The sequence below is a fragment of the Strix uralensis genome, chromosome 1 (assembly GCF_047716275.1).
Source record: "Strix uralensis isolate ZFMK-TIS-50842 chromosome 1, bStrUra1, whole genome shotgun sequence".
NCBI classification, from domain to species: Eukaryota; Metazoa; Chordata; class Aves; order Strigiformes; family Strigidae; genus Strix; species Strix uralensis.
In genome coordinates this window covers 33,836,893-33,864,375 of record NC_133972.1, presented here as the reverse complement: position 1 = coordinate 33,864,375, position 27,483 = coordinate 33,836,893, and the positions used below count along the sequence as shown (strand labels likewise).

At 39.2% G+C, this 27,483-nt stretch overlaps 1 protein-coding gene across 2 annotated transcripts in view; it reads right to left on the bottom strand.

The window, feature by feature from the left end:
- JAZF1 (JAZF zinc finger 1) overlaps positions 1-27,483 on the bottom strand; it is a 200,780-nt gene that overhangs the window by 89,345 nt on the left and 83,952 nt on the right. Inside the window, exons 1-2 of one of the 2 annotated variants that reach the window (XM_074862036.1) lie at positions 13,071-13,258; positions 574-646 (exon numbers count right to left, since the gene is read on the bottom strand). In XM_074862036.1, coding sequence (XP_074718137.1) covers positions 574-646; positions 13,071-13,083 — 86 coding nt within the window. In that variant the 5' untranslated portion in view covers positions 13,084-13,258. Of the gene's footprint in view, positions 1-573; positions 647-13,070; positions 13,259-27,483 lie in introns of those variants that run through there. The other variant, XM_074862027.1, reaches the window with a different exon arrangement.

Here is a 27,483-nt window from a genome sequence, read left to right as displayed (position 1 = left end):
CTGCCATCAGTCAGTAACTGAAAAGTCAGGGCTCTGTTATTTAGATAAATGCTTTAAAAATTGGTTTAATTTCTTAAATCTTTCAAGTTTTAGATTATATAGGGCTGGTAAGCAAGATTTTTAAAGATATACACTGTGGTTGAAAAAATTGCAAAGTACTGTAAAAAATTCTCTTACATACTGAACTATTATCAGCTAAATTTCACTTTTGATTTAAAAAAAAAAAAAAAATCTTTCTCCACTCACTTGTATGGAGTACAATAAAGTAGAAAAATAGACAAAGACAAATTATCTTGTTTTGCACATGATTTAACTTAAAACATAAAAGGCTAAAACCTCATCCCCTAAGTATGTGAGTGGTGCAGCTGAAGGGCTTCTTGTGCCCTATGTAAAAGTGATTAAAAATCTAGTTAAATTTTAATTCAACTGTCTTTCCAAAACAGGTGTTATCATAGTGTCATGTAACATGAATCAAAACAGAGTGTGTACTTAAGCATGTTATTTTGGCATATGCATATATTCACATATCATGCAAACCAAGATCAGTTATACCTGAAAAATAACCACACTTACCTGTTAATGTAACTTAGAGCAACATAGGTCGGCTGCTGAAGCTCTTGTTTCTCTAATACACGTGGGTCTGTATCTGGAATAAAAAATACATAGAGTTGAGTTTCTGTATTTACATTGAAATATACAGGACTGTATACTGCAAAGTAACATAAATGAAGACAAGAGATAGAACTAATAGCTCAAACCAGTTTATCCATATAGAGTATGCTTAGCACAGCACAATCATTTGTTCATTCATTCATAAACACAGTATTGCATTACTTTACACAAGAATTTGAAACATCAACAGTGATGTAATTTCCAACTGTCACACAAGCTTTCACAATCCCCCCCATAAATATTAGTTTTCACTGCTTTCCATGATTTACAGTGTTAAAAGGATCAAGCTTTCTTCTTTTTTAGCTGTTTCTAAATATGGTTGACACACTTTGAGATGTTTCAAGAGCGATTAGATGTCTTCAGCGAGGACTTGATATTTTCTTCTGGAACTCCTGAGTTTTGCTTTCTCCCTTCTCTACAGCTTATTTTCTGAAGCTCTCAATCAGAAAGGTCATACAAAAATGCACTTAAAGCAAAATGCTTGCCAAGCAGAGCACTGCCCACCAAAAGTCCTGAAACAAACACAATCCAGTTCCCTCGAGTGCTAACTTTCTCAGTCAGATGAAAGAACATGTTTTCAATCACTGTTTTCATTGTCCTTCTCAGTTAAGTTTTGCTTTTATCTAACAAAGAAGTAGTCTTGGTTTAAATTTCTGAAACCAAAACCAAGGGAGTATGCCCATAGTTTATGTAATTTTCTTATACAAAAAAATAGGATTATATTGAGGTTTCAAACACAGCCTTACCCTACATTGTAGAAATGCACCTTTAGGAGCTGAGCATAAACAGTTTTCAAATGTTCCCAATGGAAAATGTGCACCATGCCTGTGCAGATTACTACACAGTCATTAACAACATATTTTATGCATTACTTTAAAAGCAATTCTGGGTGCAACTTCTGCATTTTTAGCTATAAAAAATACAAACTGCCCTTACTAAATGGCTCCCCATAGTACCGCTGCTATCCATCTTTTATTTCTGAAAAGCATCTACTTTGTGTTGTGGGCGGGGGGAAGGGGGAGAGGAACCCCAAGTAAAACCCATATTTTGGATTGTTCTTGCTTCATCCTACAACTTTAAGCATTGTTAATCTTTAAAAGCTCATTATCTTGATAGCCACATTTGTTTGACCTGATCAGTTGCTTCTGGTGGTTTTTGAGGTTTTTGTTTTTAAAACTCAATACAATTATTTCAAAATCTGTCTCTGCTGCCCTGCCTTAAGGAAGAATTTTAACTGAACTGAATGGGGACTGTGCTTGAGGTAGACGCATTTGTCTCACCACTGCCCGAAGCAGATAACGTCTTTATTCAGTGAGCAGGGGATCCCCTGTCCCACCCCCCTCAAAACAGACTGATCCTAATCTTTCTTCCTACATTTGCTCCTACCTTTGTAGGCTCAGGCTCCAGGATTTGCGAACATGCTTTTATCAATATGTCCCTAAAGAGATAAATACCTTTAAGGAAGTTGAGAGAAGAGGGATAAAAGCACAAGTGCCAATCAAACCAGCCACCCCAAGCCTGTTACCCTTAAAAGGAGCAGATCTTGCTAGAGCCTGGGGAAATTCTGCAGTAATTACCAGCACACCACGATAACCAAAGACAGCAAAGCATCAGCTATCTTCCGTGTTATCTTTATAATTCACTTCTCTGAGGAAGTTAGGCTCACAAAACACACAAAGATCTTTTACTTGCCTTTGTTTCTACAAACCCCACGGTCATTTAGCAGGCCAAGCATACAACTGCTGTCATGGTGAGCTCTGTTAGATTTATACCTCTGTGGTACATGGCCTGCCATGAAACTGTCTCAATCCAGAATGTCTGCAGAGCATTAATCCCAGCCAGGACTATCTGAGAACTGCCTCAACCCAAGTTCAGGCATCTGTGGTTAAATGATTATGACTTTGCTAATCCAGTTCTTAAATGGGATTAACCTCCATCTATAAACAACAATTTCTGTGACTAAAGGAGACAAAATTGGGGCTGGTTTACATCAGAGTGCTGCACATATCTGTGGGAGAGGACAAGGGAAGGAGAGTCCACCACTCTTCTGCTGCTTACCAGCAGCTCACAATAACAGCAGCTCAAGTTGAAAATGCAAAAACAAAACCCCAAAGCCCCGTAACTTTTGTAGGAGTGTGTTATCAAAGCACAGAGACATTTGCCTGCTGGCACCTGCACGGAACAGTCCTGTCTCTCTGTAGGAGCTGCCTGACACACAAGGAACACACAGCACAGTCTCTATTCAGCATACCTACCCCTTCCCTCCTTCACATATCAGACTTCGCATTGTATTTCAAGTCGTTGTATATACCTATTCCACTAAAAAAAACCCCAGGTGGTGATCAAGAAAATCTTGCATGAATTTAGCACTCAAAATGCTTGACACATTTTTATTCCTCTTGCAACCAGTTGCTGGGTTGCTGGTCATGAGAATGTCACATTCACTTCTGCACTGTAGCAGGAACTATACATAACTCTGCTGGATATTATTTCTCTTCCCCAGCTACAGTAACAGAAGATAAAAAAGAAGCACAGAACCTTGTGCTGGGGCCACTGCATGGCCCTCAGAGAAGAGCAGAAAAGAGCAGAGACCAGGCCAGCTGTGCCATGAGTGCCAGCAGCCAAGCTGTCCTGGCACAGCCCTTCCCCAGATGGAAGGGCAGAAAGGCCACGCCAGCAGCCCACTGCACCCACCTAAAACCTGCCCAGCCTTGCTATCCAGGGCACATGTACACTTTCCTCAACACTGCCAGCTTTTTTCTCACTGTCTTAAAATGCCACCAGTCCATTACTTCCCTCCTTCATTTCCTCCTCCTCATCCTCTGCCCAATGTCAGCCAGCACCTTTTCCCCTCTCCTGCCCCTTCCAAACCCCAGTTCTTGCTACTCGTCCTGCCTCCCATTACTCTCTCCTGCCCTCGCTGTCACGCTGCCCACTCCCCTCCCCTCAACATGCCCTGACATGTGAAAAAGTTAAAAATCACATGGAGATGTCTATAACCACTTGTTCACTCTTGTACCACAAGACTGAACACAGATACAATTCTTTCCCTGCGGCCTCTGACTCCCCCCTCGGCCTTACTGTATCTTACTTCCAGTTTAGCCAGTCTCGACTTACTTTCTTGATGTTAGTTAGTACACTTTTGAGCACAGGGTGAATACACGTTATTGTTAACAACTACAAAAAGACCGCAACCATCCCAGGCTTCCTTAAAAAAAAAGACAATAATTTGCTATCTTTAAAAAGAAAAAAAAAAATGCTAACACAGCTACAGTGATATCAAGTAGCAGTATTCCCTGATGCTAAACCTTCAAGCCTGGACTACCAGTGCTCTGCTTCTCTTACACCTAAGCACATTCATACAGACACTAGCACTGTTTTCTAACACCACACATGCTGGTCAAAGCCACAGTCTCCGGACACGTGTTACCCCACTGACCAGGATGTTATGTATCAGCCAACACTCTCAACTATCTGACTTGGGGATGAGGAGCAGGGGAGGCAAAAATCTGTTGCCAATCTCACAAAATGGCCCTGTATAATGTTAAATGTTTAGTCAATGTTTCTTCAAACACACATAGGCTGGTCAAAGTCAGCCAAAAGTAGCCTAAATAGTTTCCAAACAGAAACCTATAATGGATTAAACACTCACAGATGACAAATCTTTTTCTTGAAAAGTATTTAAGCAGTACAATTTAGGACTGATCTGAGCTCCCTTTCTTAGAAGAAAAATATCCAGATAGCGTACACAACTAGAGATTTTGAAGGGACCTGTTGATTAGCATTACTTTAACTAGTTACCCTCGTTTCTTGAATTAACACGGGCTATCGAAGACTCACTACTTCATTAGTTTTGCTGCAACATTCACTGCCTTCATTACTTGTCTCTTCTCATAAGCATTATGTTCCACTGATTTCATTCCACAGCAGGAAGAAGAAAAGCACTACATACTTTCTGTAATGCTGTGGGGGTTTTTAACTATGTCCTCTTATTTTACTATGGTGTTAAGATTCTGGAAACCCTGTTTTTTTTCTCTTTTTCTTTAATGAAATATTATTAAAATGAATTTTTCATTGCATATGAACTACCTCAGGGTTTTGTTCTGGGTCCCACCACCTCACTATTAAAAGAGTGAAGTGTGGGTGCTAACATCCACAAGAGAGTTACTCAGCTAATCATCGATAAGATCAGACACCTCCAATTTCTCACATCCACAACCTGTTTCATACTGGGCAACCAGACAAGTACTTTGAGTGTGCAATTAAGGCTAAGACCATAAATTGCACTCTACCATCTCTGAACTGCTCAGACGAAGCCATGCATTTTCTGTGTACCGTGTTCTAACAAAATGAATCACTGACTATTGAACCAAGCTACAATTACTAAATCACCTCACTCTTACACAGAAATAACTTGCAGCTTGAAAAAGCAAAATCCTAACCTGGTGAAGTATTTTAAAGAGATCAAATAATAAAAAAGGCATACACATCATCTGTAAGTACAGTCAGTCTTCATCAGTTATATAACTTTGTTCTACATGAGTATTTCTGTACAAAAATACATGCCACATCTTTGTTATTATATAGTTGTGCAATAAGTTTTGCCCTACAAGTTACAAGAAAGTTATCATAAGCAACTTCACATTAGAACTTCACTTTCATAAAGTCCCTGCATTTAAATCACTGTGAAAAATCACTTTTCACCTTATAAAGGGCACATAGAAAAGTGCTAACAAATTCCAGTGGCATTATTTTACAAGCGCAAGCTTTCTTTCTTCCAGGGACTAGGAAAGGTCACTACCACTAGCAAGGTGGTAAAGATAGTTTCAGAAGAAAAAATAATGACTTAAAGGAGGTAAAATTTAAACTACCCTTCAACATCTTCAATATGAAGTGGCCAGTGCTGGTTTTACCCCATTGTGCCACCACTGAACAGGCAGAAGTTGACGTCAAGATTGACAAGAGTTCAGGTACCTAATGAAGGACATATGAATCCCTGTTCAAATACAAATGGAGTGACTGGATTGTGAATATTTTTCAGTAGCTGTAACCCTCCAATAGATTTCACTGATGTTGTAAATACTACATTTTGGGGTGGGTGGGTGGGGGTGTCCCTATCTTAAAAAGACTTACGTTTGAAAAACATGTCTTCTATCAGCCATGCCATTACTTAAGTCAAACAGTTGCAACAAAAGCAAAAAGACAGAACTCCCCTTGCCAACCCAAGGGCGTTATTTCTTTTCCTGTTTAATCTCAAAAAGAGTAGCAAAATGCCTCAAATGTTATGAATATAATGGTCCTGCAAAGAATTTTAATAGCACTAAAACTCATATTTACAAGGACCAAGAACTTAGAGTATGATCTGTCTCCCAAATTACTCGGAGATGTTTATGATAATTTCACCTTTTTGTGCAAGATCACACTGAAGTGAACCGCCAACACAGAGGTCCCCCAGACTCACAACTGGCTTTGTCAGAACATCTGTACACACCTTCTGCTCGCCCACCACCAGGTTTGCAGAGTGCCTGTCTTGTATTTCACTTGGCCTTGAAACTGGCTGATATAAGTCAGCTCAGCTAGTTAATTAAAACCTACACTTCCCTTGAAACTAGCTTGCTTCACTAATGATGCCAAGACAAACATTTCTGTTGGCTTCCTCAAAAGTTTGCAATTGTTCTTACATGGATGTAGCTTAAGAAGCCAGAAAGAGATAAATTCAATGTTACTGGAAACTACTCCCCGTTCAAAACCTTCATTACAAGGAAGCCATTATGAATTTCACAGTTTCAATTCCAAATGCAGTGTTATTCAGGTCTTCTTATTAATTTAAAGAGTAAGATCACAGACGACTATGATTTTACAGATATTAACTCAGTCCCTTATTTACATCTTTAATAGAAAAAAATTTTCCCTCTTCTCCAAAAAGGAGATGATGCTCTACACTTCAAAGACAGAACACTGGAGGATAAATACCATGATTCTGCAACAGTTTCAAACCTACCTGACTTCAGGAACACCTTTAACACTTATTCACAAGTTTAAGTTCTTTCCAAGATCAAGGTGTTAAATGCCACAGAGATGCACTTATCAAAAAGAGTGAAATAGAGGTACCACACTCTTGCATATTTCCAGATTAAGCTCTCATTAGATAGATGACTAAGAAAGCTACATTCAGGTAAGTACAAACAAGAAATTACTGTATTTATTTAAACTTTCTCAGTTTCAGTAAACACTAGAGGCTTCAGGATATTTTTTTAGTATAACATTCTCCCTGTTTGGTCTATCCCAGACTTGCAAAAATTCCTCAGCTGCAAACAGTTTATTTCCCCCATCAAATTGCTCTAAGTGCATGAAGCCATGAAAAAAACCCCTGAAAAACACAGGCCACATAAATATCACAAGAAGGTCATGAAACTGCAGTCTTTTTGGCCCATGGGGAGACAGCTCTATCGGGCTGACAGTGCTCTATTGGCACTCTGCTGCTGCTCAAATCAGGCCTGTGTACTTTCCACTCAGCAACTGATTGATTGCAATTGCTGCATTACCACACAAGGACAACGGAGTCCAAAGCCAAGGTAAAGTATCATAGGTCATAGTCCAAAGTTTAAACTACTGTGGACTTCTAAAGCCTGCAAGCACAAAGAAGTTCACATTAATCTTAACAACGGCAAATTACGTATTATGCATGTAAGCAAGTGGTTAGCAAAACCAAGTATCGAACAGGTTTATTTAAATGAAGGCTGCCTCAGGAAATAAAGGCAACAAGTTTGGGAATGCACAACAGGCAGCTGGAAGGCATAGAAAGCAGCATCTGCTGACTTAACACCCTGGTTTAGCACACACTAGCCTCTTTACACAGGCGTCCCTCACAAGGAAGCGAGGCAGTCTTCATGGGAGTTCCTGAAGAAAATAGGAATTTGTAAAAACTGCTTCTTCATAGGATATGTCGTAAAAACTGCTTCTTCATAGGATATGCACCCTGATCCCAGGGACACCACTCCAGAGTGTTACAACTGCAGAACCTGTAAGAAGCAGTCAGAGGACATTACTGCAAGAAGGACTGTATAAAAAAGGGGGTCACAGAAGTTCAAAAGCAGCCTGCTGAAAATTAAAGCACAAAAACCTCCAAGAACACCACAACCAACAGCATCCATTCACTGCTGCAAATCAGCACATGTGAAACTCCATTTTACAATGCAAACTCTGCGAGACACAAGAACTCAGAGCTTTGTCATACGAGAAAATGGTATCTTGCTGGGTGATAAGGTATATATGGTATTTCAGATAACCTATACAGAAACAAATCTGTGCTTTGGTCTTACAGCAAACGGGAGAGTAGAATGTTTTTTATATAAGCAAACAGAAGAGTAGAACATTTTTCTATGTGACACTATTACTGAACAATCCTGTTACATCCTTGCAAGCTGCCACTATTTAATTCAGACTACGAACTCTTAGAAGTAATGGCCATCCCTTACCTCCCATTGCCCAGCCAAATAGGGTTCTGATTACAGCTCCACATGTACTAATTTAATACATAATTACTAAAAGGATTTCAGGTTAAAATGGTAGCTCAACAACACAACTGAGTAGATCATTTGGCATTTTCAGTTTTTAATTTAAAAACCAAAAAGCTAAGTAAATGGAAACAGAAGGATTTGCAAATCTTCTGAAAATATCTTTCATTTAAAAAAAATATTTGTGATATAACCATATGTCAGAAAAAGATATTTCAGATATGGACAAGGGAAAAGAGAAAGAATGCATGGAGTTCAATCACGGATCTAGAATCTTTAAAATGTTCTAATTTCTGCAATTAAGTTAATTATTGCACACTAGTAAGTGACCACAGTGCTCCTCAGTTGCTGAAAGCAACCTTTGGATCTGTCATGCTGTCTTCAAAGAGGCAATTAAAGTGAAAAATGAGAGTATGCATAACTTTCTAGTGCCATATATTATCCATAAATAACACAACACACAAATAAGAACAGAAGTTCTCAACCCAAACACTTGATCAACTTAGTCATGCCTTCATCTGTTTATTTGAAAATAAATTATTTTGCTACTCTTGTGGTCCTTATTACAGACAATTTACTGCCTTAAAAAGTTTTCCCTTGCCAGAAATTAGAAGAACTTTCCATTCCTCTGTCACCAAAATAATTTGCATTAACCAAGGTTGGATAGTATCAAGCATGCTAGGTTAACTGCAAGATAGTGGACTGATCAAGCAACTGATCTGTTTCTTTGCTCCTCAGTGAGGCAATCTGGTTGACCAGAACTTGCCTGAGGTTGCCCTAAGAGTTGCTTTCTTGCTTTACAACAATCTACAGTACTGTAAACCAAGTGCAGAATTTGTGAAATCCTTTATTGAAGAGATTAAAAAAAAAAAAAAAAAATCATATACTGTAAGTGTTCTCAGTGGGAAGCTTGAAGGTCATATGTAGCCTGTGAGGAACATCACAGCTCCCTTCCCATCCTCACAAGGCATGTGAGCTCTCTGCCTGCCAGCCTGCATTCTTGTCACTTTCCCAAAGCTCCTCACTCCAGCAGGCGAGCACAACTAGCATCCTCTCTCAGCAGAGAAATTCAAGCTGTATCCTTTCCTGGTCCCATCAGAAGCGGTGCTGATCATACAGCCCAGTCCACGTGGGCCTCCTCAGACCTTTGGCACAGCTAAACAACAGGCTACCACCCACAGCTGGTGGCTGCCTCTGGCAGAAGGGATGGCACCTGATCAATCAGTTTTTAAGCCATCTCCCATGCACCCCTCCTCCAAAAACCCAACCAAAACTCCAGCAGCAACTACAAAGCGGGGAGCTGTGTAGGAGGGTATAACCGTTAATTCATCAAGAGAATATTACTGTGCACCGTGACTGCAGACATCCTCATAATATTCTCGGTAGCTCATGTCTCAATATAAAAAGTAATGCTGTAAATCAGATACTTAATTTCTATTCAAACGGAACGTAATTGCTGGTAACTAGCTGCAGAGCTACAAATGTCATAAAGGCATCTCGTGATCTTTCAGATGTAGTGAACTGCAAGTACACTTCATGTGCTGTGATGCTTTTCCAGTTATGTTAATGAGTTTTTATCTGAAACATACAATTATTGCTGCAACCTAATGCAATAATTAATGGTTACTTTTAATAACTAAAATATTCATTAATCAAATCAACAGATCAGCAGAGTGCTGGAAAGGTCCCTTAGAGAAGTAGGGGGGAAAAAAAAAGTCTGCTGCTACTTTATTTTATTTTACTTTTTAAATTGTGAGACGTAGTCAATTTTTAAGCATTTGAAACGTTAATATCTTGCTTGCAACTTCTAAGTGCAAATATACTTAATGAAGCTTGAAATAGAGAAAAATTAGAATGCCATTTTCACAGAATTTCCCAACATTTAATTCAAGTCAAATAATCTCATGAGGTGCCACTGGAGAGTGTTAAATAAAAGGCCCATTCACACTTAACAGTCAAGCACACAGGACATAACATATATTATTAGTAATCTCTAAAATTATCCCATTTCAAGAATGAAATGAGTATTTTCATTCCGCACCACACTACAATGTTTCTTTTGTCTGAGAGTTTTAAAAACTCATATACTGTGGAAAGGCACTCACCTGTAATTCACCCAAATTGGGGAAGGCCCCCAAAATTAATTAAGAGAAAAAGAAGTCCAAAATGTAAGGATATTATTCTATACTGAAACAATGATAAAACCACCTTCGTGGCACGCAGCAATGCCCCCAAACACACACACTGGCACTATGGTCTTTTTAATCCCTTTTGTAGGCCCTGACTACAGCTGGTGCCCGCCGCACGAGCGGTAACACCACAGCGATGTTGGCAGAGCCGTCTAATGGGGACACAGCAAGAGCACCTCAGAAGGACTCCGCTTGTTGCCATAGTTGTATCACCTCCCCAGATAACAACTGAGGCCAATAAAAACACTCTTGCCTGCATTGCTGCGACCCCCACCCCCCACCCCCGAGGTGAGCTGGTATGGGGATGTCTGTTGGCGAAAGCGTTTTTCATTCCTGCGCTGACAGACTGTAGAGAAAGGAGGGAAAAGAGCTGGCGGGTGCTTTCCAGAGCAGACATGCAGATTTTCTGGGTGTTCAGTCAAAAACCTCGTTTCCAAAATTCACACATTTCTCCACTCTCTAAGGTCATACATATCATTACCCATTACATTTGGAAGCTGACAAAAAAGAAAAATGAGGAGCATTCATCTTGCATTCAGCATTTTGCCAAAATTACCAGGAAATAATTTTTGGAGTTGGCAATGGATTGATTGAGGGTTTAGTCGGTTTCTATGAGAACTCAGGCCTGGCCTGGGTAAATCCATTGGGAGGTTTGACCTTTTTTGGGCAAAACTTGGTAACCAGTAGTAGAAGAGCAATCTTTACATAAACCACAAGTCTGTGCTTTTTCAAATTAAGCCTGTGAGGCAAGTGCATGCTTAAATCTATATTCTAGGATAAACAGTTTTGCATAAAGCAAGCAGTTATTTCAAAACCAGCTAGTTATCCTATTAAAAAAAAGAAAATTTATAGACTTGTGTTTTGTCTTTTTATTATTATTACTCAAATACTCAAACCCTTGTTCTCATCTAGTTTTAATAATGAAAACCCGGCTAAACATTCCAAAATAAATAAAACCTAGTATTACTTTAAATAAAAGTTCAAAATATATATCTTGACAGTTCTGATGCTTGAGGGTTTTATTTCCCAAAGTAGTAATGATCTCCAGGAGTTAAAATAATATGATTATATCCCAACTCCATAGCCAGCTAAACCACAACTGAACTGCAGTGGCACATATTTCATTTGCAATGTCAGAAGATCTCCATTTCAGACTATCAACATAGCACTAAATTTTCAAGTGTCATTGAAAACAGGCCACTTCTAATTTTAGCTGGAAACACTAAAACGAACCACTACAGGCAGCGCAGCTAGTATTTTACAAGTTAAACCTCTTCATCTTTACCAGGAATCAAAAAGGAAAGCTTTTTACTGTAACTTATTTACTGTGTCTTCATTCCTCTGCAAACAGTGGTTGCAGGATTTTTTGGTTTATTTTGAGGGAGGGTTGTATTAGAAGGGAACAATACATATTTTTCCTGTGAATCACTAAAATTGCTATAAGGTTATCTTCTAGGCTACTCCTTTGCACTGTCTTGTAGGAGACAGACTGGATTCCTATCTTCACTTCCTGCTGACAGGATCAGGGAATGTATAAAAGTAAGCAATTTCTTGTAAGGAAGAAGGAAATGGCATCATTACTTCGTGTTACTCCAGAGAAGCTCCCTCCAGAAGATGGCAACCATGCCTGGTGTAGCCAGAGAGCGGTGGAACAAGGACAGGAATGAGCTGCAGAAGAATGCCAGGTGCTCACATAACCTTTATTTCCTGAAATGTCTTTCCCAAAATGCATTTGGATATACTGTGTCTTACACAATTATTTTATTTCATTGGAAATAATTTCACCACCAATGTGCCTTATCCAAGACTATGAGCAACTCCACATTTGTCACCAGTGCTACACATGAAACATCCAACAACAAGCATACCCCATGGGGAACAAGAAACACATACATACACATCACCTATATCAGTACATTCCTTGCAGGGAGTAGGGGGTGCAGTTGTCCCTCTCTCCAAGAGGAAGACATCATCACTGAAAACAATGCACACATGTGAACCTAATACTGTGAGATGAAAAATCTACTTCTCCGCAAACAAATTGACAATAACCTTCAATAAAAATAGTTATCCCAAACCCCACCTTTTAAAAGTCTAACACTCAACCATTGGAATAACAAGGGCTGGTACGGACAAAATTTTTAAAGTACTGTTAACCATCAACCTTGAGCAACAAGACTATTTTGCTTGCCCTTAAGTACTAACAGTGGAGCAGTTTTGTGCCTTTGATATCTGTTCTTGAAAGAATTTCAAATTGTCTTCTCCTGAGAACTAGCAAAGGTGAAATAGATTGTTTCCCACACTGAAGTTAACACTTCAGTTCCACTATCTCCACTGGAAGCCAAGTGCAGTAAGTGGTTTGGTGCCCTCCACTGAGGCTACCTCAGTCCAGCTCCTAGAGAACAAGAGGTTGCAGAGCAGGGAAGAGGTGAAGTTTGATCGAAACTGGACCCTGTCATTCGCAGTCTCACCACAATGGTCTGAATTGATACAACACAAAGATAAAACTGAGCTTTTGCCCTCACACAACCACTCATGAACTGAGGGTTGTGGAGGAATGCGAGGAGACATCTTCTGTCCCAGGGAGTGCTGTGACAGTTTTCACGGTAAGAAAACTTCCAAGTTTTCAGCACGGTCAAATGACTTTTTCCTCATCATTAAGCCCAATGCCGATTTCCACACGCTGACTCACCCTGGCGTGTCATCCGCAGGGGCAGGAGAGCTGTAATTCACAGAAAGTCGCTTTTAACTCTTAACTCCACCAGACAGGGAGGGGAAACACCCTTCCCACAACGGGCAGAGGCGGCCACGCCTTCACGGGGAGCCACAAGCGCAAAGAAACGCCTCGTACCAGTCCTTCGCAGAAGCCTTCGCAGAAACGAGACATTCAGCTCTGACGTAATGGACACACCACCGAGGCCGGGCCGTTAGAGTGACAGGGATCCGTTCGCACTGGATTTACCACAGTCTCTGCAAGCCCCCCCCGCCCTGCCGTGCAGGGGCCGAGAGGCGCGGGTAGGGCGCTGCCACCCGCCCAGCCCCGCCGCGCCCCCGCCTGGCGGCAGCGGGAGAGCAGCCCCGGCCGCCACCGCCGCCATTTCCCCTCCCGGGCCCCGCCGAGGTGCGGAGAGGCCGGCGGCTGCCGCTCGACAGACCTTATTTCACCTCCCGCAACAGGAGGGGGTTCGAGCCCCTTGTCACCGTCCCGAGTTTTCTCCTCACAAGGCGCCGGCGGCAGCCGCGGTGTTTCCCCTGCCGTTTCTGGCAGGCACATAGCCCCTCAGGTGCTCTACGCCAGTGGTGACGGGAAGGATGGTAGGGAGGTACCACATTTAATATCAGTAACAATAACAACAACAATAATAAAAATAACGTAAACATTTGTTTCTGTCAGGTGAAGCCAGAGCAGTCAGAGCAAGCGACTGCGGAAACGGGAGCGTGCCAACCCACCATGGAAGCATGGGGCACTGCAAGTGCCACATGGAGGCCCCTGCTCTGTGACTGCGGGCCACTCTGTTTTGAAATGGGGTACACAGAACGGGTTCCCTGATGAACGTGGCAGATAAACTGGTTCATCTTCACAGGAGAGTGGGGCATGCAGCAGCCTCAGCCTTTCTTGCCACTCGGTACCATTAAAACATTCCTGTTAGAACTTACAGTATTATCCACTGCTTAAATACTAAGGATGTCACTCCTCTTTAGCTGTTTCTTTCCTTCAAACCTGAGATACTTTTTCTACTTCCAATAGCTCTGATGTAGAGAAACCCCAAATCACATTGATTTAAGCTAAGCCTCAATGTCTCTTAAAGACAAGACTTAAGGCAGGGGAAAAAAAGAAAACATGAATGATACGTTTAAAATAGAAAATAAATTCAGATAAGCCTAAAATGTTGACATTAAGTAGAGATTTAAGGAAATCAATGAGCTTAATAAAGATGTTCTAAGGCCAACACATGTTCTTACACATTCTATTTTTACTTTATTATGCCAATCAAAAACATGCTGTGTTCCACAAATAAAAATGAGTTTCCCAGTGTGAACACAAAGGAAATGCAGTAAGTACACCGATTCCTTTAAAATTATAATACTCTCTTTGCCCTCACATAGAATTTGAATATAGATTTATTAATCAAATAGTCACACCAATGAATACAAAGCTAATAACTTACCGTTAAAGTATATACAATGAAGACAACAGGAAGACTATTCACTAAAAAAGCTCACAAAACATTACATGTAATTCTTTAGCTTTCACAGTTTTGCCTAACATTCACGTTAAGCTGAAGCATCTGTACTTCCTTAACGCTTCATGTAATAAAAAGCAACAGAAGGGCACTGCGCTTCTGGCAGGTGAAAATGGTGCTCCAGGTTCATACAAGTGGAGCTTGGAAAGGCTTCTCAGCAGAGAAGGCTCATTTTCTGCTCAGGAACACCTAAGAGGATCAAGCAATCTAATAAACGCACTGATATGTTAAAAATCTGTTTTACTTAAGTTAGGGTAAGATAGAAAAGAATGCAGACAAGCAATGCCTCACTCCTAGTTCAGTACAACTTCAGAAGGTAGTACTGCTCTTTCGAAACAGTGTTAAATTTGCTGTATTTACAAGTCTGTAGCCATTTGAAAAATGGATTATTCAGAAATCACCAAAACATCAGTTCTTTTGCTCTTATGTATTACAACTCATTAGAATCAAGAACCTGGAAACAGGTAGGGGGGAAAGGAGGACATCAGTGATGTTGAAAACTCAAGCAAGGCCCTCTCAGATCGTGATACATAAATATCTGCAGTATATATACACACCTTTCCTGTATCTCAGAGAGGCACATTCTTCTAAACAATCCAGCTGCTAATTTTACATTTAATTGCTGACAAAAAAAATTACTTCCTAAAATGATGTTTTAGTACCTTCTAAATTCTACTATTGTTACTACTAAACAGCAATTAACTGTTAGAAGTTGATAGCATTATCCATTATTACAGCAATAAATCTTGATATTGTTTTCATTCTGTACTGTTCTTCCTCTGATCAACAGCCAATTATGACATAAAAAGCACAGCATACTTTATCAAAATTATTTAAGGCATATGATAAAATGGAGACATTTAGCAGATAAAGGTTCTGATGCGAATTTAAGGACAATTTAAACTGATGAATTTGGCTCAAAGTTTATTCAGCTATGCTGTTACTTACTCTGTTGGAGTTTTTTTTTTAAATTCTCTAAAGAGCATTAAATAATTTGGCCCCAAAAGACTACCAAGTCAATAGGAAGACACTTTCAACTTTAAAAATAATTCTTTTTCAGAACATATTTCAATAATTATCTTACAAATGTAATTGCACATAGTATTAGAAAAATAACATCACCTTTCCAAGTATGCTACTACATGAAACAGCAGATAGTTTCCCATTTGTAGTCTGTTTCTCTCTTCTCAAGAAACAGCTTAAAAAGTTTAACCAAACTCTTTAAAATGTTTCCATCGAACACTTACTTTGAAAAGGTATGGCCTATTAAAAGGGTACTTGTTCAGAAGAAGAGCTTGTTTGGTTTGCTGTTTCTAAACAAACTAATGAAAGAATCCAACTGGCAAGCAAATCTTTCTCCAGGTTCAACAGACACCTGCATATCAGCATTAGGACAATGTAACTGCATTCCTGCTGGGATTAATTCACAATATTTAACTAAAGTTGCTTTGAATTCTCTTTGTATTCAGGACCAACATGGAGTAAAGAAGTGTGGTGGTTGGATTACAAGAGAAATTAAGACCACCACCAAGAATACTCTCCTCCCCCAAAGCATTTTTCCCTGCCCCTCCCAATAAACCTTTTTCTATTCCCTACTCCTGTTTCTAAATACATCTACTAAGTGAAATATCTCCCTCTCCATTCAGTTTGGATTTTAGCAGCTTTTAATATTCATTCCTTAATGCAGTGTGCTCATCCCTTGCTCTACAGAGTGGTATTGATTTGCAGTGAGAAGCAGAAAAATGCCTAGTAACTCCTCTGTAATTTATTCTAGCTCTAAAGCTTTTCACTACAGTCAGTAGACTACCTAATAGCCTAGTCAAAATGAAGACAAACATCTTCTATGACAGAAAACTGTGGGGAAGGTGGCATGAATTAGAGTATGGAAATAAACACCTTAAACAAACTACCTCAGTGGGAGACTGACATTGTCTGTCTGCCAACGAACTGCAGACAAGATGCTTAGAAAAGCCCCTTAACAAAGAAAAAGCTGCATATTGTTCCAGGGTTCCCATGTCAGCACCACCCCTGAAGCCAGAAACATTAATAACTTTTCTTCTTTCTGGGGAGGAGAAGCGAGTTGAAATAAAAACAAACAAAAGTATCTAAAGAAGACTGCTTTTACTGCTAGCTGAAATTTGTCCATGCCAAGTACTGATGTACAGTGCTGTGGCTGAAGGTTTCTTGTTTTTGTTTTGAAAGGGATAACAGAGTCCCACAATTTGGCTGAATCATAAGAAGCTTCAGACACTCCTTACCAGAGGCTCTCCACTGCATCAGCTCAGAAGCCAAGCTTGCCAATTTGATGAGGTGGTGAGCCTTGCTTACACTTTTTTCTAATTAGATCTACCTTTTTCTCCTTTACATACTTGGAAAACACTTTACTAAATTTAGTAACAAATGTACCAGACTGACAGCTGCCAAAATATGCCCTTTGTATTGCCTTGGTATGCAGAATTTCAATATGAGCAGTCAAAATGTAAGTTTTTGTATTGTTATATCACTGGTTTAAACACTTTCCAGCTTCCAAGTCTGAAGGCATGTACTGACCTATCATTCCAATACAGGACAACAAGACCCAAGCACTCCAACAACCTATTGCAATCTGACTTCAACAGAAAGAAATCCGGTGGAGTGGGCTGTAGAAGGCAGGCACAGGAAGGTACAACATGCTCTAACATCCCTCAGTCTAAATCATCAGTGGACTAGGACAGAGGTGGGTGACAGGAGGCAGACTGCACTACAGTCATGATGCAGCCTGAGGTAGTGTCTGCTAGAAAGACAATAGTCCATTCTCCATGTCCATGCAATAAATGGCCTTCTCTCCACAGCCCAGCTAAGATTATAAATCAGCATGTTTTGCAATATTAAAAGCCACTCCAGCTGCAAAGGAACCAAGATCATAAATTCTTTTCAATGCACAGCATCAGGCAGTAGCAAGGCTTTCCTGAGAATGTTAGACAGCTGTAAAATAGCTGCTTCAAATTTAGTTTCTATTACAGGAGATGGAAAAGACCTGTATGAACTATTTAATTAACAGATCATGCCAGTAAGACCTATGAGGAAAAAATTCACCTCTTAACAAGAGGTTTTAACTCTGTTTCTTAAAAAGATTATTTTATATTCTATGTGATGTTTTTGAATTGAATTAAGACAAAAACCTGAGTTGAAGAACATGTCCAGATCTCATCTCCCAGTTGCTATTAATGCATGTCAAGTTATCAGTGATGATGCAGTTTGAGGTATTTGTAAAAAGGATCAGCATGCTAACTAGGGGTCTGGGGAATCCACACACTAGCTCTTCCTTACACAGGCATGAAAAAGGTCATTTCTAATCAGTTTCTTTTCTCATATGACGTCAAATGGCTCTCAATCTCCAGCTGATCACTTAATTTACCAAAAAGGAAAGTAGACTATTTTTTCTACAACTCAACAGCAGCTGTAATTCCCCTCCTGTGTTGCCTATGCAAATTACATCTCCACTGTACACTAGACCTGATTATTTAAGAGCAGGTTTGAAGTGGAAGGGGAAAGGAACATTGTAATATCTGCCATGACCATTAAAGGGCCCTTGAATTCTCTGGCTAATGATGATCAATAGCTGCAATTATTGCTCAGTGCTTTCACTGAGACTTGGACTCTGAATGTGAAAAGAGCAGCATGTTCTGAAATCTGAAGGGATGCCATCAGTAAAAGAACCACAGTGACTTTTCTTTAAGTCCAGTTATGCTTGACATGAACCAAGAAGGGAGCCTACTAGCTAGCACATTGTCTGGAATAGTGGACATGGGGGACAGTAACAAGCTATGCCACATATCTCTAAGACCGGACCCCTAAGAAGTGAAGCAGATGAGAATTTAATGGACTCTGATCAACAGATTAGGAGATGACATAGAATATTGGATCTTTTTCTGCTTCTTACAGCAAGTCCAGACACAGTTCTGGTCTGCAGCACAACCAAGACATTCTAGATCTTATTTTCTGTCCAGGTATAAAGATCTTCGTATAACAAGGAGCAGCTTCATTCCTCCAGGTTTAAAGCAAAGATGAAAAAGGATTATCTCCAAGCAACTGGAAAAACACTGCACACAAAGTATTGTTTTAGCCTACCATCACTAATGGTAAAGCTTATCTTAAAGAAAATGATTAAGTACCAAAGTTAATTTTGGGTCAAATTTTAAATAACAGAGTGAGTGTTCTGCACTGGCTAGGATCAAAGGCTACAAGTTCCATTTCAAGCTCAGCCACAGACTGCTTAACAGCCCTGACAAACTCATTTCTTTGCTCAACTCACCTTTTTTTTTTTTTTTTTTAATGCCTCAACCCTTCTTCTGTTTGCTGTGGATAAAATTAAATGAGATTCCTCATGCTACATTACATTTGCTGGCACAGCTGAGTACCTACAGACAGTGAGATGTGAGCATAATTGTACTTAAAAATCTTGCCATAAACACACTTTTCACAGTTCCAACAAAAACAAAATGCCATTTGCCACATTATTACCAGTAGTATTGATACAGTCACACTCTACAGTGTACCACTGTAAATAAAGACACAACTCAAGCTGTAAGGTAGAACACTGGGGAGAAAATGCAAGAGATTCTACCCTGCCAATGTATATAACACTAGTTGCTGCCTGCATCCAAGCATTCAATGATCTACAAGTGCTTGGAGCCACCAAAACAGAGCGATCAGGGTGGGTGGGGAGGATGACACCCAAAACCACCACTACCACCCTGAAAATCAAAAAGAAGCACTCAGTTTGAGTTCACTGTCATGTTCCTGGCAAAATGGCTGCTGAAGCACTGCAGAGAATTTTATAGGCCTAGAGAAGACACTGAAGAAATACAAACAAATCAATGAATACCAGCAGCAAGAGATAAACAGTTTCAAATGCTTCATACAACTAGAATCACTTTGCAGCCAGATTCATTGCCAAGATGAAGACTTGGAAGGCTTCTGTCAGACTGTTTCCAATTACAGTGCTTTTACAGTACGCCTTGATGAGAAAAAACTGTATATATAGGCTCATCATCCTTGAGCAGAAAGCACTGAGGTAAGTATAGTTGTTATGGATACGTCTGCATAAGTAATGGGTGTTATTGCATCTAACCTTCAGTTTTCATTTATTTTGTATTGGAGGGTGTGTGGGTGTGTGCAGAGATTTATGTTTTATGTTATAAACTTTCATCTGCCACAAAATCCTGAAGTGTTCTTACACTGTGTGACTAAAAAAATACCTTCAAGTGATGAGTTTAATGTAAAACCAAGGGAATCAAATACGATATTTAGAAGACTTTGAAAGACTTTGAAAAATGCACTGTTGATTGTTCTTTTAATCAGTTCGTGTATTGCTCAGTTTAAGAACTATTCTTTGATAAGCAATGAATATAAGCTGTTTCTCACTGAGTACACACAATTAAACGTGAATAGTTTTCATGACAGAACAGATACACAACTCATTTGTGTGTTCCTTGTGTCAAGTGACTTCTTAAGCTAAGAGCTGTTTTTCTGGTGACTGATGCTCTAGTGTGGAAAACAACCCACCATCGTTGATGACCTCGCAGTTACTACATGAGGCACACACAAGCTAGAAATACTATCATATTTTATACATTTGCATGCATAAAAAAATAGGAGGTAAGATTCTAAGGACCACTAGAATCAACTATCAGACATAACTCTAAATCTGTTTTGGTATTGATACCAGGTAATATAAGATACACATCTGAAACCAGGTCTGTAGTTTTGTTGGGGTTTTTTATTTGGGTTGGGTTTTTTTAAAGTAAATTTTAATTTCAGTAAGAAAACTCATAGTTACTAATAAGAGATAGTCTGTATTCTAACGGACTATCTATATAATATATATAGACCTCAGTTTGACAGATCTGGAAATCAGTCAAGTGAAAAATCAGATTCCTAGATTTTTATCCCAGTGATGCCAACTTCACAAGTTTGACCTATCGAGACTGTGTATTGAGTTTGGAAGCTATGGGCCTACAAAGCTCAAAGATCGTGGTTTGAAAAGCCCTATATTACATTAAAACCTTGGCCTTGGACCTCCATTTCCTTTATACCCAAGCTTGAAAAACTTTTTCTCCTCTCCTCACCTGTCAGCAGTCCATAAAGGCAGTTTGTGCTTACATGCATGATTTGGTCAGATGAAAACAAAGAAACAAGAAACAATGCCTTCAGTTCTCTCTTCCAATACTTGGAGCCCAAGAGATTCCAGCAGCCTACAAGAAGAGTTGCAAAGAAGTCACCTTTCAATCTCTTCAACAAACAGCCTTTGAAAAACCCCCAAAATTTTTTAGAAACTTTTGCTTCTTTACAATCTCTTAACAAACATCTACTAGGCTAAAACCATGAACAATTTTCAGACACCTGTAACCTGGCCAAATTTGAATCATTTTAATGAAAAAAAAGTCCTCTTTGCCCTCTGTTAAATTCTAAAACTTGCTCCAAAACAGAGATATGGATCATCTGAATGAAATGGGTATCCTTTCTTTAACATTAGGAAAACACATTTTTTTCCTAATTTTCTTTAAAAATCACATGGAAATTTTTATTTAAAATTATAAACAAAGAACGTGTCCAAAAGCAGACATGGAAGACAGAAACGCCAGTCCAAATGGTTTAGAAGTGGAAATGATCTAACATTTTGTCTGGTTTATCTCTAAGGTCTCAAAAGACTGGTTTGCTCATCTAACAGGCGAGCTGCTCTCTGTCCTGACAGTATTTGAGAGTTCAAATGTCTGGCTTGTCTTTTGGTGAAAGTACCTGTTCATTTGGCAGGTCAAATACAGATCCGAATTTTGTTATGGAAGATAACAAAATGTTGGTTTTCAGATTTCCTCTTAAGTTAAAAAACTGCTGCAGAGCTGCTATAAGCAGGTTGGAGGGAGAAGAAAAAAAGAGAGAGACAGAGAATTAAAAACATTTTTTGAAATAGAAAATGTAAGTTCATTGAGAGGTCTTAGTGCAATTTCTTTACAGATCACAGGTGGCTTGGTATTTTAAAAGTTATCTGCTGAACCGGTATAGAAGGAACTATCAGAAACAAACAGCCTTACTGACAAAACAAGAGCATCTTGACAACATGAACACAGAAGGAGATACTATCCAGCAGAACTTTTCTTTCTTCTGTTCTTCCATGTATTTCTTTAACCCCTTTCCTTTACTTTGAAACAAGAGTGGAGAGAATAACCTGACAGATAACTTTGTACATTATCTATTTAATAGAAGCCAATATCTGAAATGGAAAACTAAACTCTTCCCAGTTCAGAATTTCCCATCTTAGGTTGTGTCAGTCTCTGGCACCATCTGCATTTACTTCTTGATCTGTTTTTCCAAATTTCCTTTAACTTTTTGACTGCTCCCTCAGTTTGTTTCTTGCAACACCCATAATTTCAGCTACCTCCATACAACCATCTGAAGCATTCTTTGAAGTACAGAGTTGACAAAGGGCAATCAGTTCAGACCAAAAGGCAGGAAGTTCTTAAGATGCACGTATTTTCTGATCTCATCTGATGTTTATTTTGTCATCATAATCAGCTGCACTACTACTTCTGCAATATCAGGATCAACTGAACTCCTTTTAATACAAGTCCTGTTCATTTTAATGCTTTAATGAGGTTCCCAAATAATTTGCCACGGAACAGAATTTGCCACCATCCACCTGTGTGGTGGCTGTAAAGGATGAAAGTAATGAAAGAAAATGTGTGTGTGGGGCAGGAACAGACTGATATGGAAGTAGTATTTTAAATAGGATTTTTGGCTGCATTAAGAGATTTAGCTAGGAACTATATTATATCTGTAATTGTAAAATTATGGCACATTCTTCAGAAAAGTACTCAACTTCAATACAGCACTTAAGTCAGCCAGTCAGAAATCAATAGGGAAAAAAAATTTTTGTTTTTGCAGAAATCATTGCTTCAGTTAAAAAAGAATGCTTTTAACACTTAGTTTAGTTGTGTATTTTAACAGCTTATTTATTTGTATATTTTGACTGCACACACACACACAGACAAAACCTTTAAAAAGATCCTAAAAATGTATACGCTCCTAAAACTAGCTCAAGAGCATCAAGAAATTTTAAGCTAAGAATGTCAGCCTACCAAAACAAACAGAACTCGTGAAAACACCAGTCGCAGAAGACTGCTGCATCTTCCAGGTAGCAGTATCCCATGTTCTCAGCAATATCGGGCCATAAGGAACTTTTCACTTCAGTGGATAAGCAGCAGCATTTCTTCCCACCTACCCCCAGCCACATCTCACAACTGTTTTTGGGAGAACTCCCAGTTTCAGGAATTGGTACGTTCAAGCATGATTGCTGCAGTCTCGCTATGCCTGGAACTTCGTGGACCCGACAAGCTACTGGCATTTGGCTCCAAGCTCAACCAGAAAATACTGCTGTACGTGAGAACTGCTATAACTCTTGTTTATTTTACCCATTCTAATGTGTTCTCTCTCTGTCTCTCTCTTTCTCCCCCCTCCAACCTGCTTATAAGTAGCTATGCAGCAGTTTTTTAACTTAAGAGGAAATCTGAAGACCAACAAAAAATATCTTCCATAACAAAATTCGGATCTGTATTTGACCTGCCAAATGAACAGGTACTTTCACCAAAAGACAAGCCAGACATCTGAACTCTCAAATACTGCCAGGACAGAGAGCAGCTCGCCTGTTAGATGAGCAACCAGTCTTTTGAGACCTCAGAGATAAGCCAGATAAAATGCTGGACAGGAACAAAAGGTACAGTAACATTGTGCAAGAGCTGGAGTCTAGGATAAGAACACAAATGGGGGGACAAAAAAGGCCTTTGGAATTTAATAAATTTGCAAAGCCAAATTTAACTCATAAAAGTAATTTGAAGCTGAGCCTAAGATTTTTCCTTCATTTCCCGTGACTTCTGGAAATCACAAGTACATCATACCAACTCAAAACTGCAGAACAAATTATGGAAAAACTGTTCCTGCTTTGATACTTTCCCCATCTTGAGTCTGGAAAGAATGTAACTATGCAAATTCAATTTACAGCATGCTATAGATAGGGATAATTTTCTGCATGTCACAGGGAACTGTCTCTTTGTTGCTGTTTCCTGGGTAGGATGTGAGAGAGTAAGCAATAGTATTCGAAACAAAAATGAACTCAGAAAATAAGATATATAAGAAAGGAACAGGTATTTACAAAACAATTTTCCAGGTATTTTAGATAGTTATTAAGATTGATTTGTTTTCTATGCTATAGCCTCTGGCATAAGCTTAGAAGAACAAATGGCTTGATTCTGAAACCCTTCTTCACACAGTTTAATCTCACTGCCTTTAAGGAGTAATGTACATGATAAGAGGGTAAACAATAGAGGCTCTGAGATCAAATAACTCAGATAGACAGATACTGAAGTGAAAACAGTGTAAGAAAAACTGAGTCAAACTGGTTAACTAGGTACAAATAGGACTGAAGACGTGTTTTTAGAATCCCTGTCATGCGTTACATTCATCTTTTGGGCTGTCAGGCCATGATGACAGCACTGGCAGAAGAACACAGAAGATGAAGTTAGAGAACGCCCTTATCAGATGCTCCCACTCTCTGAAATAATCACGGCAGTAGTGGCAGACAGACGTAGGCTGCCCTGTGAAATCAGGCCCTGCCTTCCACAAACTGCAAGCCAGGCAGCACTGCAGCATAGTGGTAACAGTGTAGTAAAAGTTCAACTCTTGAAATAGCTGCCATAGTGGAAAATAGGTACGCTGCACTGGGCCACAGCTACAGAAACAGAACAGAGACTTTACTTTTCAGAATATTACTGCTGTCATGCAAAAGGACTCTGGGGTCAGACCTCTCCAGCGAAGCAGCCAAAAATGGAAGCAATTAATTTGTCATTACTGAGTTTACCAGCCAGGATAAAATGAAGCGTGCAGGAACCATACCCTATGAAGCCTCAGATAAATGGTAATTTGCTCTGTGAAAAGTTCATGACGCAAAAACAAGACCTCTGATACATAATACATCGTGGCTAAGAGAGGACAAGAGTGGCAGTCCCTCTGAGAACAAGCTTCCTTCTGAGTCAGAATTCACTCAAACTTTCAACTAAGATTAAAGTTAAAATTTTTATGTCTGCTTACATTTGTGCTAAGTGATTTCACACTGAAAGGTGATGCAGATGAGAACTTGCAAGAAAATGAGAGCATGTCATTATTAAGGAACAGGAAACAAGTAGCCCAAAAAATAATGTCAAGGAAATGATCATCAGGGATAACAGCGGGCTAATACAAGCACTGAGATATATGAGTATGTCCATAAATCTTGTGAGCCCATCAGCTATCACAACCTTGATTTTTGCACAGTGTTTTGTCCCACTTCCATACTTTCCACTCATTTTCCACTTCCTGGGTATTCAACAGAACCACTTCTGTGGGAGTGAGAAAGTCCATATATTTAACCCCTCCATGCGGTTCACGATAGCATGCCACAGCTGCCTAAACTCCTGCCATGGCCTTACACCTTTCTTCAGTACAGGATTATGACATCTTTCAGCAAAGCATTTTTGAGTTTAAATGGTTTGTCTTAAGGCTCTCAGTAGACAACTGCAGGGTTTCATGAATCATTGCAAAGATGGAAATACCTGCTGCCAACAAACAATCAGATCGCAACTGTTTCACATAAAACCAGAGGACAGATGTATCCAGAGTGGTCCCACGTTGCATTGCTTTACCAGTGGCTCAGAAAACAAGCAGCTGTGGAAGTCACAAGACCACACACCCTACATGAATAAAGTGTTTTCACTAGACCTGCTTATGTTCTCTTCAGAAAGGGTCATTACTGGAATTTTCACTATTAGGGACATTGATCTGGTTTCCATTAGACATCTTGCCATGTATGTCCCACTCCACATCCATATGACACAGGCCTAACTTCTACATAGGCAAAAGATGCCATATAAACAATACCTCATTTCAGCTTGTTTTCTTTATGAACATACTGCAAATGGGTATGTTCCAGCAATCTCTATTTGCACTGGAGATTGTTTGGAGACTGGAGAGCAGTGGCACTCCTTGGAGACCACTAGCAAGGATGTCATCATGGTGACAGCATGCTTTAGATGTGTTAAACATGATGACTGCATAGTATTTTAGAAGAAGGATGAAGATAAATACCTAATCAAGATAGGGAGACAGCAATGAGATATTTAAATTATTTTTATTACCTTTAAAAATACATACTAACCTGACAGTGATAAGAATCAGTAGGAACCCAACTGATACAAAGTGTCTTCAACTGCAGAAGTAGTCGGGGACCACCAGTGAAAAAGCACTTCCAGTCTTCCATGAGATTAGCAATGGAACCTGGTTATGGTGTTTTAACATAAGCACTTAGGTGCTTTGTTAATCAGCTTTTGAAACATGGAGTTTAACACTTTGGAAATTGTTTTAATGGACACAACACAATGAGCTTAAAATTGTTTAAGTGATTAGCCATTTTTCTTTGCTACATTTCAAAAGGCAGATCTGTGATACAGACCTAGAGATGCTAGAGTATGTCTCAAAGGTAACTTGTTTAGGAAAATGTAATGTTTCAGGGAATAAGTGACAACATTCTGAGTTGTGTTAACAGAAATGTCAGATACTACTCTATGCAGCTGGTCATTTTTTTTTTTCTGGATTTTATTTTCACACTCTTCCCCCTCCGTTTCCCACATATATTCCTAGGATTTAATTTTCTTTTACAGCTTACATGTTAAGCCCCTACAGAAGTCAAAACTCTGAATTCCATTGTAATGCAAAAGACTATGGAGAAAAAAAGTTTATCTGTAGTCCCTTATAACTTATTTTATATATATATTTGGTAAGTTTTACATACGAAAGAACTTCATTAACCCTTCTTCAAAGTCATCTAGAGGTAATACCGCATGAAATAGTTTTTTATATGGGGTTTCTTTTAAGTTTAATACCTCAAATAGCTGATTTGGAGAATTTAGCAATGAGCAAACACAACCAGTTCTACAGACACCATCCACTCTCCTTCTTAGGAATGAGAAAACCTTTTAGGATGCTCAACAGACTTCATTTTTAAGAATCATGATGTAGAGATAACCCACCATCTGTACAAGATATTCTTAGGGGGAGTCAAATAATCTGTTCTACACAGATTACAGAGAAATGCACATTATAAACCACATAGTTGTAATTTTATGGAGCTAGAAGCCACATCAGAGACACAACATGATGCTTCTCAGTATCTGTATAAAGGAGCTATGGTTTCATCTCTGAGAAAATAATATAGTTACATAAATACATTATATGGTGCCCAAGGTTAAAATTATCTCAATTTCCAAAGTAGTCACATTCTCGAAGAGTTGTAACTTTCTTGCCAGCATTTCTTTCAAAAACATTGCTTTATATCAGAGTGCAAGACTCCAAATTTAATCAGGGCAGACAATTATTAAAAGGACACGAGGTAAGACAGACAAAGGAGAAATCAAATTAGACATCTGCTGTACAAGCCACAGAGACAACAAAAACTTCTGTCTTTCACTCCCAGATCCCTTTGTTCACTCCTCCCTCCTCGTCCACTAGCATTACAACACTTCATGTTTTCAGGTTGAGTTGTAACAGACCCAAGACAACCTTTATACTACTAAAGTAAATGTATATATTTTATTCCGATTACGTGACACAGGATAGAACAATGCAAACATTTATTTCCCAGAGAAGATGTTACAGAAGTAAAGCTAAGATAACAGATGAGTATGGTCTCTGTTTCCAGTCTCAGTAATCTCATACCTGTTACCATGACACACACGAAAATGCTAGCAAAGCTATCAGCTAAAGAATGAACTCTCCCACAGCAGTCTGGTTTGAAAC